General features: G+C 30.5%; 1 protein-coding gene across 4 annotated transcripts in view; it reads left to right on the top strand.

Annotated features, from left to right (window-relative positions):
• Positions 1-17,569, top strand: part of KaiR1D (Kainate-type ionotropic glutamate receptor subunit 1D) — a 545,285-nt gene that overhangs the window by 458,951 nt on the left and 68,765 nt on the right. For all 4 annotated transcript variants that reach the window (XM_085942313.1, XM_085942314.1, XM_085942316.1 and 1 more), the window contains one exon: positions 2,335-2,487. In XM_085942313.1, coding sequence (XP_085798439.1) covers positions 2,335-2,487 — 153 coding nt within the window. The remainder of the gene's footprint in view (positions 1-2,334; positions 2,488-17,569) is intronic.

Genomic DNA, 17,569 nt, shown 5'->3' with positions numbered 1-17,569 from the left:
ACCGAGCACTTTCGGCGGAAATTTTAAAAGCGCCTAACTTCGTTACGCCATAGTATATGCCCGGATAACGGATGTGAAGATGTGGCGGGTGGTGGAGGGAAAAGCAAGTGTCACGTGACTAATGAAAATTGTTATTTATTTTATTACCTAATCAATAGGTATAATTAATAAAAATATTTTCATTTTTTAACAAACTAGTATAAATGTTATTTTAACATAATATATATTATTTTAATTACTATTTCAAACATTCATATAAAGTTTAATAGGATTTTTTTCTTAAAGGTTTTCTAATATTTTAATTTAACTTTTAATTAATTTAAAAAGCAATAGGTATGTTTTTAGAAAAAATTGAGTATTTTTTTGCGACCCGGATTTCACCATTCGGCATCTTCAGGCACTACGTGCACTCACTAAAAGGTAAATACACACATACTAAGTAATAATATCAAATGAATACGTTATATTAGATTCATTTATTACTGATGTAGAAATAAACATAATAAAACAAAAACTTTACCACTATGTAGATAAAAGAATCCCCTAATGGGAAATATTAGTCTTAAATCGGTCACGCTTAGCAAGACGGATTGTGAAAAATAAACCTCGATAATTGCATTCCTGCGGCCATTTATTCGCATAACTTGGTAAGATGTCTGGCGACTTATGTTTTAATTTATAAACCATGTATTCGTTCAATACATACAACAAAACAAAAACATTCAAATGGCTAATTTCACCAAAAATTTTCGGTGATAAACTTAGTTCTATGTCTGCAAGTTATGGGGTTCATTTAGGTAGTAAACGAATGAAGCTTTTTAAATCTATTTTTATAATGTGAAATCAAAAATCGCATGTACATAATCAATTTTTATTTAATCATATTTTGTGTTTTTGGTATTATTTAAAAAAAAAAATGTAGCATTACTGTATTTTAAAGAAAAACAACTATGAAAGTAAGAATAAAGCGTCTTTGTTTTTGACAGTGACACGTTCAAGAGTAACCCTGCAAATAAATTTGATTATTTGTTGACTTGAAATATCCAGTTTCACAGAATTCTAAGTTAATTGTTTTTTATTGTGAGCAATGTTTTAAGTGGTATTAAGCTGTTTTTGCCTTATTAAAACTCTATTCAATATTGTTTACCAAAATAAAATGATATTCTGAATTTTATTGGGGTCTCAATATAAATAACTCTTAATGAGTATTTGCGCGAAGATTGCAAATAACAAGAAGTTACTGTTTAAATGTCAATATTGCAATAATAACAAAATCATCATTATATTTGATTTTATGAAGAGTTTTAAAACAGTTAAGTGGAAAAGTTATTACGTATGAAACTTTATGTAATTATTACTGAATTATCATTTTTTTTAGTTTCACAAAGTTTTTCCAGTACCTATTCTACCTATGAATCCGTATCCTGCCTATGTTATTCGGTTATTTACAAAATCAAGTTCCAGTTATTTATATAGCAATTATTTTTGAAGTCTGCTGGAATGAAATTACAAGTGTAGGACCCTAGCTCCAAATTTTCCTATTTTTCTTCCCTATCTGACCATATCTTCATTCTTGGACCAGTTGTTTTATCCGATCTTTGAAGATATTGCTCTGCGATATAGCTGTGTCATCAATTCCAGAAAGATTTTTGTGATTGAGGTAGGATTAAGTTACCAATTATAAAAAAAATCTCTACATTGACTGAATTGTTTATAAAAAAGGCCAGTTTTGACGTTGGGCCTTGGTAAATTACGTGTTTGAAATTTAACGTGATAAATTGTCTTTGGCTAAACTAAATAACGATTGGCACATTATACAAAAAAAAATGTTATATTAATTGTAAAATAATTAAAAGCCATTTATTTTTATCTCAGTGTAAAAAATATTCACGATACAAAGTGAGATTTTTTTTTATAAATTAAGCCAAAATGCAATATAATAACCCGAAAGCAATATAATCATTTGCCTTGGTGACCGTTATTTTAGCCTTTTATCATAGTTCTGTATATGTTTTATAAAAGAAAATATAATCAATATACCGGAAATTATATAGGTAATACTTAGTTTTTGTCTGATTTTAATTGTCTACGCTCTACGTCTACGACAATCAATTTTCCGTATACTTTTCTCAAACTCACCGTTGCCAATAATTCAATCAAATTGTTATTATAATTATGTCCTGCATTGGGTAAGGTTTCCAGTTTGACTATTATTTATGTTACCTCAGCAGAACCTACAAGATAGGAGGCATATTATTATCCACTCAAGAAAAGTTTTCATATACTTATCCCTGTAATTAATTATTTTCTTCACTAATTATTCACATTTTTCAGACGGAAACTGCGCTGATGTATGATGCCGTCCACCTGTTCGCGAAAGCTCTCCACGATCTTGACACGTCGCAGCAGATTGATGTGAAGCCTCTTTCTTGTGACGCCGAAGACACGTGGCCGCACGGTTACAGCCTTATCAACTATATGAAAATAGTAAGTGCACAATATAATTAAACTAGTTAAGTGTTATTCGAGAGTTTTTGATTAATGTAAAATCTACGATCTACGTCAAAATAGTTGGAAAATAATTATTATAATATGGTAGCGCTTTTTCAGTGGACTGTAATTTTGAAGATGATGGATGTGCATGCTAAAGGGGAAGGTTACAGGTAGGATGATAGGCACTGGTGTTCTGGTGTCCGGCTCAAGCTGGTCCCTGAGCAGACACTCGCACGTTACACGTTTGATGAATGATGTGATGATTGAGGAGACACCTGTGCCAGGAACACGGACAGAGGTGATTTGATTTAATAGAGTTATGGTTTCCACGACGGTTGCACTGGACACGCTCGTGGTATGCAATTAACTTTTTGAATCGGTCTGTATGCATAGAACTACTCGTTAAACGATGGAAAAGCTATACCAAGCCTGCATGCGTCCAATTTCTTAATGTAACTAGATATAACTGAATGTAATTCAATAAAGGTCGACTGATGATCAGTAATTGCTGGTTATTCATTATTAATTATAATTCGTGAAAATTATGATAAAGCTTGTAAACGTTTACAACTACATTAGTTACTGAACGGATGTTTATTAGAAGGTAGTCATATTTTGTTGAATAGGCACATGAGGGTATTTGTAAAGTTTCATAGTCGATAATTTCGATTTTAACTTTTTTAAATATGTTAATTTATTCTGATTTCATAAATAATTTTCCATCATCTACATATTATTATATTCATAAAATATTTAATCCAGATATCTACACTTGTTAGGTAAATAGAATTAAACCAGTAATTTATTGCAAAGTCGTTTATATTCGTAAACCATCATTATTTAATCCAACTGTTTTTGAATCATTATTATTGTGTGACCCGGGTTTCACCTTTCAGCATGTATTGTATATATATGCGCATTCATCAATGATTTATTTATATGAAATTAATAATAATAAGTAAAAAAAACGGGAAAACCTTATTACCTACTAATTTCAGATGTAACTGGTATAGTAAATTTTAAGTGTTAAAAAAAACTATAGTCGGTACCTACCTAGTAGATACTCACTATAAATACATTCAGTCAGCGTATTGTAATAATGTAAATGGAATAGTACATAACTTACTGAGTCCATACTTTTAATTTTGGTATCGTTCTTTATTAAACTTACAATTTTCAAAACAAAGATTATTAAATCATGTAGGTATTTTCAATAAATAATGAATGCAACATTTTACAATATGGTGATTTTTTACATTAATATTAACAATATTTATGAATCTCAATTATAAATAAGACAAACATTTCATACATAATAACAATGATTTGTTTCGAATTCAATTTACAAAAAAACACAAAGTTCTACTAAAATATTACCGCATTTTTTTTTGATTTTCTTACATAAATAGATCGCTACCCTCTCTGGCAGAACAAATAAATGGCAGATCAAAGGTCTAACATCCATATAATAAAGCCATCCGCCCTTTTAACCAATAAACTATTGGACATGGAAATAGGAGCAATATCTCTTCTGATATACCTATTATCTACTACTATCGATGGACTTTTTTATACACAATGGAAGGTACTCTCGGAATATAACTATTTATTATTTTTATTGAAAAAAATATAATATACCTATATCTATAGCGGCTTTCGCGTTAGTTTATATTGTAGTGGGTCCCATATGCGAGTCCTGGGTCTAATACACATATTATATTTAAATTTGTGTTTGCAGTAGTCAGCTTATAGGTTGAGCTAGTGGCTATTTCTACCATTTCTCGTAAAAACAAAAATCTGTGGAGGCCTATAATAATCCTATTGGTATCGGACAATGCCAATAGAAAATATATCTATCCACTGCAATATGAAGGTTTCACCTTTCAGTTTCCACTCTTCGCGGTTCTCAGTCATTCTTCGTCACGTGATTCCACTAATTATTGCATCGATATAATGGGATTTTTGTCGCCTTTTATAAATTGTAATATCTCTTAGGTAGCACTGAAGGATGCTATTAGTCCTTTGAGCATAAAATCCGCCAATTATTGCCTCCATCCTTGCCATATTCTTATGTTTGGCGCTGTATCGTTTAAAACATCAGTTCGTCACGTATTAATTGTATAACTACCAAATATAAATTCAAAGGTTATTAACCAACTGTTGAATTTCTTATTTTTTTAAATATCATCTTGAAGAGGATAACTTTACTGACAAGATTGGAGTATGTACAATAAGAAAGGGCCTTCCTCTAGTAGTTAAAATAAATTAGCTAAGATCATGACGACACAAAACGATAATTATTAATAATTTCTATTACATATATTAAACAGATTTTAAAAGATATGAATATAAAATTAATATTATTTCATAATATTAAATATGTGGGGTCTAGAAACAAAAACGACATTTACCATTTTTGAAAAAGTCAATAAAAATGTCTTATTAAAAAAAAATTTCTTTTTAAGTATTCTTTGTATAATAATAATATAATTATACCATGTTATAATATATTTTTTTGAAATCATATCTATAAGAGAGAAATAAGACATTATTATTGAATTAAAACTGCCGTTTTTTGTTTCTAAAGTCCTTATATAAATATATAATTTGGAAAGATAGAACTCACCAACTAACAGCAATTATTACAATATTTTATAGAAATCAACAATTTTCAATATCAAATAATATAATTATTAATGGAATTGGCATTTACATACGTAATAATATAATGCTTTTAAAACAAAGTTGTTTGTTAAGTTTTTGCAACGTGATATTAAAATATGCACGTTATAGGTATATATTATGTCAGAAATACAACAAAAAAAAAACAAAAGGGAGAAGAAGCAGACAAAAGTACCTACGTGAAAGGTCGAAAATATCGTTTGTCGAATGAACAACTACTGAATAAATAAATAGTAGTCATATCCAATGGAAGGAATTAAACCCGCTAGATTGATGAACTTATGAAGTTCGACGGATCTACGTGTTAGTGAATATCTAGGGATGGTGATCAGTAGAATGAGCAAGGGGAGGCATGCATCTCATGGTCGATTTAGCCTGGTCGATTATGAATATAATATATCCAATTATAATAATATTATTATCCAATTTATTTTACTAGATTTTTGTTCTGGTTCTGGACGGTCGTACTAATTCGCCGAAATTTGCATTAGTTTAGACTTACGGAATAATTACATAGACTTCTAGATTTTAACGTCTTTAAACCTTATTACGAGGTATAATAGCATGTCTTCTATTCAATCAATCATAATTATATACTAACTTTAGAAACTTCTAAATAATTATTGACCCGTTTTCTAATACTGTCAGGTCAGAAGAAATTCAACTTCTAATTATGATTGATTTATGGCTTCTAATTTTATTTCAAGGGTCAAACTTTTAGTATAAAATGTCTTTTAAACATAATTATTTTGATCAGTCAATGAAAATTAAGAACTTAATATTGCCAATTAATTATTTTTTTAGTATGTACCTATTTGAAAATCAAATTCTCCGAAAAATACTTGCACTGGTTAATGACAGCCAAGGGTGATGCGTCCGTACGATCGCTGAGCTCTGCTACAAAGCTAATATCGTGCGCATCCTGAAACTTCGACGTATGCAGTTCGCCATATCACACTTCACCGTGAAATGTTGTATCGGTAATATATGGCCATATAATTATTAAAGACCGTCCAACCTCTCTGTGTAGTATAGTACTGACGTAAAATTCATGTCTAAATAAAACACGGTTCTTGTCGGTTTACACTTCACACAGGAAGCCAACACCAAACAATTTTTGAAAATAGCCGATATACATACGTCCTGGATTATTTGTTAGGTTAGGTTAGGTTTTCATTCTTGAATTCATGAATTTTGCCAAAATCAGCAATGAAAATTAAATTAACGTTCCTTTTGAATCTAATAAAATTGGTGACCGTATAGTATACGGTCATCTTTTTCCAATAAGAAAGCTCATGGCAAACTGTGCCACGGTGAAATTTTTTACGTTTTATTTATATTTATTCAATATCTTGATTGATCAACCAATATATTGTTACATACGACGAATATAGAGCTATTCATAAGATTTATGTACAACACAGAGTACAGTCATTTGATGATGTGAGTATCGAGACCAAAACCCACTATATTCAGGCCGCGGCACGAAATTTTGATGATAATGCAATACAAATAAGTACTACATACGTGTGAAGTTCGATAGTTTTGAAAGAAAATATGACCTAGTTAGAACAACGCCGAGCGAGAGAAAACGATGCAATATGCTTTATGTAAAAGTAGATGGAAATAATAACAAATAATAAGAAGAAATCGCAATCTGCAATATTTAAAGGTTAAGTTGTTCCACTATAGTTATTGCGTATACCTACTTCGGATGCAATATGATAAATAATTAAATATTGAAAAAAAAATTGTAATACGTACGATAATAATTGATATAAATACAACATGCTATCGTACATCTTCATTTACTGCAAACAGGTTATAACATTGCATTCGATGTTGCGAAATGAATAACACTACCATTATAGCACGCCATTTAGTACCACGGCCTGACTATAGACGACTTTCATCTATAATTGATTCTGTGTTCCATCCAGGATACCCTCAGCATTCATCGTCAGCATTACATCTCGAAAACTTCGAGCATTTTTTTTTCTTTGGCTGGTAATATTCAGGATTTTGTCCCATACATCAAAATGATGAACACCAATGACTGAACCAGCAATACGTTTTGGTTTCTTGAGATATAACTATCAATATAAATATTATATTATGTGTTAGTCGGGTCATAGCGAATTTACTATACAAGACTACTATAGAAACTATACAAAGAAAAAAACTGTAGGTACTATTAAATATAATTAATTTATGGAGTTACTACATAGATTCAAACTCTCTGCAAAATGTGTCCTTGTGTGACAATTATTTTTGGGATCGATACAGATTAGGGAAACGGATACTCGATTTCCTCCCAGCGCGTTCAAAAGAAGATTGTGAATTATCTGAGCCACACACAATAGGATCTAATTACAGACAGCATTAGCGAAGATATATGAGGTGTTTCTGCAAAGGTGAGGGGACTACTACTGTTTCCCTTACATTTTTGTTCAAAGAAGTTACTTACTACCACGCTAAATCCAAGACGCACACCATTATCAAAGATTTACTGGTTTTAGAACATTGTAGAATCTTTGTGGAGGCGTCTTTACAATATCTTTTCGGTAAATTAGAACACGCAACATAAACTATACGAAACAACTTACTAAAATTATATTTTTAGCTTTCGTTATGTTTTATGAAATTGGGTGTTTTTAATTAGATACCTATTTTACAAAAGGGTTAACTGTCAAACGAAGCCGTGATTATCGAGGGGAAATTCTACGTTCAAATCTTATCCCCGATGTTATGTATATGTTCAGAAGGTTGCGTCGTATGTGACATATGTGATGGGCAGCATTAACGAAAACACAAGTTAGTATTTGTGTGGTTTATATTATTGAGCAAATAGATTGATCATTATTCCATGGCACTAAGAAAAGTATCTTAATTAAAGTTTTGAGTAAAGGCGTAACATGATACTTTTGGAATAGATATTTAAAGGGAACGGCGAGATTCTTAGGTTGACTATATTTTAGGAGCACTCTATGACGACTGCGTCATTTCCGTTGCGTTTTTGTTTATGCTCTATAAATGAGCATATACAAGGACATTTCAGTTGTAAGATTGTATAAAATCTCTGCATATATGGATACTGCACCCATTTTTTGACATTTATAACTAGTATAGTCTAGTAAAACACCATGAATATAGTCTTGCTTAAACAACGCTACCAAGTATCCAAATTTTCTTTGAAAATCAGTTGTCTATTCGCTCAACTTATAAACGTTGTTTTACCGTAAAATTGCATTCAACAAGATGCTTGTTTTTGGCTTACTGTGCTTGTAAAGTTTTCGCGACCCTACAAAATCCTTTCATCAACAAAACATTACCATTTGGTGCAGTTTACACGCTGGTAGCATCATCTTCATAAATTAAGTCGGAGCTTGCGCTATAGTCAATAAAGTCGTTACCGGACCATTAATAATATATATAATTAAGATATATTTTATTAATATGGATTATACTCATTATATGGTACGGTTTTAACAGGATGGCGACCATCAACTTATTAAATCTAACATTGTTCATATTAATTGTGATAATATGGGACCAAAAAATGGCCCAAAATTGGACGTCTAGAATGCGCATCGTCAAAAACAGTCGTGGTGGTCATATGCTCGAAATTAATTTCTAATGATATTATTTCAAATATTAATAAAATGATAGGAAGTTAATTTTTTTAATTAATATTTTTATTTTAGTGTTTCAAGTTCTATCAAAATTTAAAAAAACTGTAATTTATATTTTTGTCATAAGCAAAATAATATACCTACTTATTATTTTGACATATTATTATAAATATTTTTGAAAACATTAAGATTAGTCCATCATCCAAGTTTAATGAGCATTGCTTTAGTAAGCTATTCATTATCACTTACATTATGCGAAGCTTTTAATGTAAGGTGATGTTTAATAAACGAAAGCCAAAATGAAAAAATACGTTTTTTATAGATCCGCGAATCAACTGACAAAAGATTACGTCTTATTCATTGGAATATAATCTCATCCCCAAAAAGGACTAATATTATTACGTCTTCATAGAAATAAAAATATTATATTTTCATGGTAATAAATATTTTTGCCAGGTCTGAATTAAGTTATTTGAGTGCCCACTGCAATTTTTAATATTGTTTTTATGTTTCTTTTAAAATATGGATATTTGTATGCTATATTTGGATATAGCTATGCTGTAACTCGGGACATTGAAGGCACTCGCAAAATGATGTCATTGTGACGTATGCGCAGTACACGTATCGACGCTAGGCACCCAATGCGCATGCCCACCATAGATAGATATTAAATGTACATATATCCCCATACACGTCTTATTTGTGTATGGGGACAATAATTGTTAACGATACTATTTGAGTAGCATAAATTTCTCAAAGAGTATTATAATGAGTTAATGACTCACTCCGGTAGGGTCCACAAATACGTCACAATGATGTAATATGACGTCATCATATACCAAGATTGTCATATTGACCGAATTGGTTATGTAGTGATAGGTATGGGTTTACGTAGGGTGTTGATTTACTCTTTTTCACTTATTATAAACACTGATTCAGGGACATTAAGTATTTTTTACGTCAGTATATTTCGCTTGACAAGTAACTGAAGTAACAATAAATTATTAGCAACATTATTTTATAAACGCACGCTTTGGCGCAAAAAGGTGGCAAGTTGTATTTTTAGAGGCGACGTTCGAGGCTCAAGGGTAGGTTACCGACTGACCGTACCAACTCTTGACCCTTCATCCACCCAGAAACAGATAACGGTAACTTTCGTTTTCTTTGTTTCGCTGTGCATCCTAGTCTAGCCTTGACTCATTTACAATTACAATAATATCATTATATTCCCAACTCTGTCGATTGGAGGACTTTTGATGGGGGATTTAGGCATTATGATATTTGGTATCAGTAGGTACCTCATTACATATAATATGATTATATTATAGTGTGCAGATGTTGGCAAAGCAACCTTTGGATAATTAAATTCGACTTCAATTTGACATTTCAGGCATCTTACATAATGCAATATCAATGCAGACGTTTGAACAAAAAATAACTATAAATACCCGTAGAAAAATCTTCTACAATTATTATAATTAATTAGACAAAAGCAATACATTGACTATATTCATTTTCAAATGAATAATTACGTCAACATCAAGGAATGCTTACTTAAGTTATGTAATTAACGCAATAGCCAATAAACGGAACGGCCATTTTGTTATTTGGGTTGCCAATAGAAGAAGAAAATAATGAATTTTGTTACCAATACAACCATATGTAGTTTTCACTTCGGTTCTAGGATGAAAATGATGATATTGTAATATATTAAAAAAAATACATATATTATCTATTTATTTATTTATTACTACAAGTGAATATCATTTGATTTCATTTTATACGGCGTAACCAGGGAAAGAGGCATATGAGTGTAGTAAAAAGTGCAAAAAAGGTGCAAAGTTATAAAACAATCCGGTGTTGTTTGGGCATAACCTGATAACTGCTTTTTTGGTATGAGTAAAAATTTGATCACTATAGTATTATCTTCCATTTGGTAATAACCCGATATCTATATTTTACTTAAAATGCTCAAAACACTATTGTAATAATATGATGATATGTGAACAAACACAGTGGTTGATTTGGTCAAAACATGACCAAAGACCTTATCATAGTTTGATCACTGCTAAGTGACCTTATTTTCCTAATCAGTGAAATAATTGACAATCTAAGTATTGTCATATTATTCTTCTTCAGTTTGCTATTGCAAATGTTTTTTTCAATTTTAAACAAAAAAAATGAACTTAAATTTATGTGGGCAATTCAAAGCTTAAAATGGCTCTCCTGTAAATTCGACGTTTTGCAGTTAACAGGTTATGCCCAAACATCACCGGACATACTATACTCTACAAGCGTTTGATTCTAAAATAAAACTGCTTAAAAACATATAATACGAATGCGTATAAGACTCATTCTATCTAGATGGAGTTCTAGCCATCTCATCATCATCGCAGCTATTGCACTGCTGGATGAAGGCCTTGCATGCTCCACTCTTCTCGGTCCCTAGTTCTTAGCTGCTATGTATATCCAATAAACTTTATGAGTTCATATATCCAGTTGGTTTTAGGGCATCCCTGTGGGCGTTTTAATCTTCTCTATCAATGTATGACGGCATTTGTGCAGCGGTTGTCCACTCGCCGACCGTCATGATCAGCCCAATTGCCATTTCATCTACTTAGCGGCCTCTATGACATCGCGTACTCTTGCCTAGCTGACTACTAGCAATTAACTAGCAAGAATGGCCGAAATTACCATTTATAACTTAAAAAAATACGTCGTCAAATATTAAATAATATCTTCTGTCTTTTAAACAGATATACCTACTATGTTGAACTGTAGCATTATCAACAGAAAGTAAATTGAACAAATCGTATTACTGTATGTTTATACACGGAAGATGATACGGCACGTGTTTTGTTTCGTAAATTCAAGGTAAAGATCATTTTAATATTATCATAATTTCTATTTCAATTTCAAATATAATTCTCGCTTTCACGTCAGAAAATATTTTCATGGCATTTCTCTACCTTACAGTAAACAATATTCTGTATAAACAGAAAGTATTATTCGAGATAAGTGGATTTCTGTAATTTCAAATGTAATAAGTCGTAACTTGTACCAATACAATATTATTGGGCACGTGTTGTGTATTATTTTTGTGCACGTTTTTTATTACATTAGTTCACTTCAAGGAAGATAAATTACTAACAAAACATTTTCAAAACCTAACTATTCAATCTTTATTTTATTATAAGATACCAAATATTATGTATGTACATGGTTAATTTCAATTATTAAATAATTACGAGATAAAAAGAACTTTTTATATACCACGTTTTTAAATTTTCTGTTGAATCATATAAACTTGACAATTCTATATAATATTAATAATTTAGGACAAATAAGGCAATTATCAACAAATCATTTTTTTGCTATTTTGCAACAAACAAATCGTCTCTGTTCTGGCAGAACACACTAACTGGAGAATACTAATTTTGAGTAATTTGACTTTGAAGTTGTTAAAATGTTTGAAATAATGGACTATCATGTGAGTTTATCAAGTAATCGTAAAAAGGATGACTTTAAAATAACGACTGTTTATTTTTTAGGAAGGTTTCCAGACGGTAAAGTTTGAAATAAGGAATATTTTGGTACTAACTCAATACGTCATTTTTTCGAATTAGTGTTTTCTGCCAGAACAGTGACGAAATATAGAATAATGAAATGTCATTTTGATTTCCATAATAATGCACATATAATATCAAAAATGTATTGCTAGGACCACCCCCTTAGCAATCAATACTAGTGGATTAGATTACGGATTTCTCCCGAAATAACTTTTCATACAAAACAGAATTATCTGAAAATTAATTCAATCCTACTTAAAGATAGCTAAAAGTATTAAAAGAATGCATTGGCATCGTGTTCTGATATATTCAAAAAGTTTCAAATGTTTAGCTTGTCGGGAAGTTAGTTAAAAATTGATTGCAAGATTTATACAGGATAAACAACTACCGAACAAACAAGAATACGAGCTAAGAAAACGTGGTAATAAAAATACACATTGTACGTGAAATGAATCTGATATGCAATAGATAGCAGTTGAATGACGGTATAGAAAACTTATAAATTAGGGCTTAAAGGCCCACGTGCACCACGTAGGTGAAAATGGAGGTTTTATGATATTTTCAAAGCATAAGCCTGGACATTCCTTAAACGTTGTAGATAATCTATATTTATATATATATATAATTTTGAAGCCTTATTATCCTTATTATTTATTTTAAACATTTGATGACTGCATAAAGTATTTTTATTACATAAAATAGTATTCTTTGAACCTCTCGATCAAATCTCTCTATCGTCCTTCCATTTTAAACTGACTCTAGTAAACTTTTGAGGGCTAAGTAACTGAATTTGTTTGGATACTATCCGCGGTTACATCTTAAGTAAAATCAGCAATAAATTGTGTTGACTTTTGAATGGGATCACAATCACAAGCCTTTTTCCTGCCGCTCAATCATCTAAATGTGATCAATGAGCTCGCATGCTGTTCTTATATCTCGCCATGGCTCTTCGTTGTACCTTGAATGGAGCTGAATTATTCTTTGTAGGTCTTCATGCCTAATTCTTTTTGACATTTTTATCTTATCTTAGTATTTGTATCTGTAGTGTATCATTCTGAAATCTTATGCGTATTTGGTGTCAAATAAAAAATGATACCAATTTATAATTAAGCATAAGACGTATAAAGATGATATAATAAGTTGGTTGACGCCTGGCGGCATCTGTGAGTCGTGTTAGTATCATTAGGTACTTCAATTCAATTATAAAGTTTGTGATTTTACTTCGGCAAAGTTTTGGAATACCTCTGATAACGTTTATATAAACTGCATGAATCATGAGTCGGCTAATAACTCAATCGGTACATATATATAAATTTTGATTCGCGCTTTGTCTGACTTTTTCTAGGAGTTATATAGTAGCCACATGTATTTTTGTAAGAATTAATATGCAATAAACTATTTTTTGAATTCAATAGATAATTATTCACAAGATTTAAGAATGTTACATTATTTATTGAACATACATAATTTAAAAACAGCTATGAGAAATAATATAAATAACCACTAGAAAAAATACGACACTCAGCATAAATCAAACTCACTTTCCCTTTGATTCGTTTAACACATTTGAATAGTTAATATCGTAACAACTAGATAAGACACATAGCTTCAGTACACATTTCCACAAATTCCAGGGGCCACGGGTTCAAATCCCGCTGGGCTTTGTATATTTTTTTCATTTTTTTTATCTATTGGATAGTATTATATTTTTTACGTGTGTTTTCAAAGTTTTTACAGCTATTCATTTAATCAACTGACATGTTAATGTTAATATTAAACTTAACACAGTGAAAATAGTATTATGATTTTTTTATTGTATAAGTCCTCAACCACAAAACTTATGTCTCTCGTTTTATGTATGTGTATCATAAATGGCGTACGTACCTATATCAAATACTGCAATGTATAATTTCCAATAAATAATTATTATAGGTATTACATGGCAAAACATTTTTTTAACAAAATTTTCGAACATTATTTAATTGTGTAAATATGATGAAATTATATTCAAAATGCTCAAATTAATATTCAATAACGAATCGATGTTGCAACCTCAATTAAATTTGATTATATATTCAATATCCGGTTATCCCAATGCGGTCAGGCAACATTGAATGTTATTTTGAGTGAAATAATATCATTTAACTATTTTGGAACTATTAAATACACTTTGAATATTAATATATTGAAGTAGGTACCGGTAAATCAAACAATGAAAGTGCTAGGGTTAACATATTATTTTCTTGGTCAAATGTAATGGGATTTATGGATTACAATGTTTTGTATTACAGTTAAAAATAAAACCATAAGTATTTCCAATAGTATACGCTAGATATAAATGTAAGAATTTACGTGTCAGGAAATGTGTACGTATGCAGTTCGCTGTATCACACTAAATCGTGAAATGTTTTATCAGAAATATAATATGGTCGTATATTAAAGACCATCTAACCTCTTTGGGTCGTAAAGTACCTATTGAAATAAATGCATGACTAAATAAAACACGGTTCTTGTCAGTTTGCAGGAAGCCAGTGGCAAACAAATTTTTATCGGTCATCTCTTTCCGATAAGAAAGCTCATGGCGAACTGTGCCACCGTGAAATGTTTTACGTATAATTTACGTTTAACCAATATCTTGATGGCGTCATATTGTTACATAAGACGAGCTGTTCATAAGATTTATAAAAGATTATTTATGTACACGGAGTACAATCTTTCGATGATGTGCAGTATCGAGACCAAATCCCACTATATTTAGGCCTTCGCACGAAATTTTGATCATAGTGCTCTATACATATACTACATAAGTGTGAAGTCGGATAGTTTTGAAAGAAAATATGACAATAAAAATTGGAGAGCGTATAGAATATTACGGTCATTTTTTTCCGATAGAAAGCTCACGGCAAACTGTGCTACCGTGAAATGGTTTACGTACAATTCACATGTAACCAATAATTTAATGATTGGCCACGATGCTTCATATGTATAGGTTATCGTTATTTTTATATTGTAAAAACAAATGATTCTGATATTTTTCCACTTCAACTCAAGAGTTTTGTACAAATATTTTTTTATTTGCTATAAACTTATCCAATGAAAAAATGGTAAAGAGATGCACTATGTTCTGTTGTCGGGCTTTCTCAATCTGCGTAATTATGCAATCATTTTCGAAAAGTGGAAAATATTTCATTTCTAAGTAGTTTTAAAAAAGCTATCGGCATACATAAGTAAATAATATGTAAATATTATTATAAAAATAAGTAACATAAAATTTCTTTTTTCGAAATTTCTGCGCAAAATTTTGATATTTCGTTTGACATGAATTTTTGAACACCATTGAACATAAGATATTTTTAATTATTAACAAGAATTAAATATTATTCGAAACATCAATTTAAAATATTCATATTTTATTTGACGTTTTTTCTACGCAGCATTTATTAAGTAGGTACCTACGCTAAATCCTGGCGATTTTTCGCATTTGACTTTAAAAAATCAGATATTTGCGTTGCGAAAAAAGGCGTTGGTATATTATATATCATATAATACGTCTTAGAAATAGGGGTTGAGAAATGAGATGACGATCACATTCATTGACTACATTTATTTGATACCAAATAGTTTTTTTGAGTACCTATATGCTTATGGTATGATAATTATATATTATCTATATATGTATTTAATCTACCGACATAGTTTCAAATTTTGACAATTTTTATTGTTTGTGTAGCTCCGATACGTAATTTATACTTGAAAGACTGACGCAATTCAGGCTTTTTTTACACTCCCTTCTTTTGGGATATTACTTGTTAATATCTGCTGAATACGTCCTGTTAGCACTAATAACGGAACCAAACTGAATGATTTAACGATAAACTAGTCAATAAACATTTTTTTTACTTTAAAATCATTCCATCAAACAATATTATTTTTCGCTCAAAATATTTCAATGCCGGGTTTGAATATTTTCTCGGAAGTTGACTCCCTAGTAATATTAATAACTCTTTTTATAACTGTGTGTGTATAATGAAAGCTATATTTGATTCAAATTATAACCCTGGACATTCCTTAAACGTTGTAGATAATCTATTTATATAATTTTGAAGCCATATTATCCTTAATATTTATTTTAAACATTTGATGACTGCATAAAGTATTTTTATTACATAAAATAGTATTCTGTTAAACCTAACGCTCTAATGTTTTAGAATATAGTCATATTTCAGTACGTCCATGTGCAGTGGTGATAATATTTTTTAGATTTATTAATTTTTAAACGCATTTACAAAACCATTAGTAAAATTAATCTTAACATTATATAGTGATATATTTACGATAAAAAAATATATTTTATAATCTTTGTGATCCCAAATTTGACAATAATTAGGCATTTTATTATTTAAAAAATGGGCAAGATTCACACATTTGAAGATTATTCTAAAGATTCTGATTATAAGCTATGTTTTTGACCATTCAAATGTGATAAACATTCTACGAATAATGTTTGCTTTATAATAATTATGGACCTAAGAATAAGGTAGTATTTTTTTTAAATACGACATTTCTATTGGCATTTCCCAGTGGCTAAGCTACAACATACGGCCGTAGCCATAAATTTATAAACGATAAATGAAGTAGAGAGTAACCTAGCTATTATTGGTGGGGTTTGAGATATCCCCCTATTTTATTAGCTATTGGACTAAATCTGCAAGAAAAGCACTTACATACTAAATTTAGTAGTCATGTGTGTTTGATGTTTACTATTTTCGTATTTCTATATCCCAGCTTATTCTGTATTTCATATATTTTCTTACTATGCTGTTTTATAATGCAAGCATTTAAAAATAGTCGTCCGAAAATTATTGATGGTTTAAACAGCTTCCTTTTATATTATTTCCCGTTCTTTTTATAGAAGGTAGCGATTTTTCAATCTTCTTTCGGGCATTTCCCTTTTGCCCTGCGATCAAGCTGAGCTTTTGCTTCAGTCAAAGTGGTTTTCGGTTTTCCTACACAGAGTTTTCCTTTGCCTGAAAAAAGGCTTACAAAAATCTCAGATACATCCCCGATATAAACGATTTACCTCACGAGAATCTCGTTAAAGTTTTTAGGATGCTACCTTCTTATGGCGGCTACTGCTTCTTTTAGATTTATTTTACTGCTGCAAACAAACAGTCAATAAGCTTTTTCTTTAAA

Source organism: Rhyacophila brunnea, unplaced genomic scaffold, assembly GCF_057557595.1.
Source record: "Rhyacophila brunnea isolate RB1 unplaced genomic scaffold, BYU_Rbru_1.0 scaffold_14, whole genome shotgun sequence".
Taxonomy (NCBI): Eukaryota; Metazoa; Arthropoda; class Insecta; order Trichoptera; family Rhyacophilidae; genus Rhyacophila; species Rhyacophila brunnea.
This window is presented reverse-complemented; position numbering and strand designations above follow the sequence as displayed.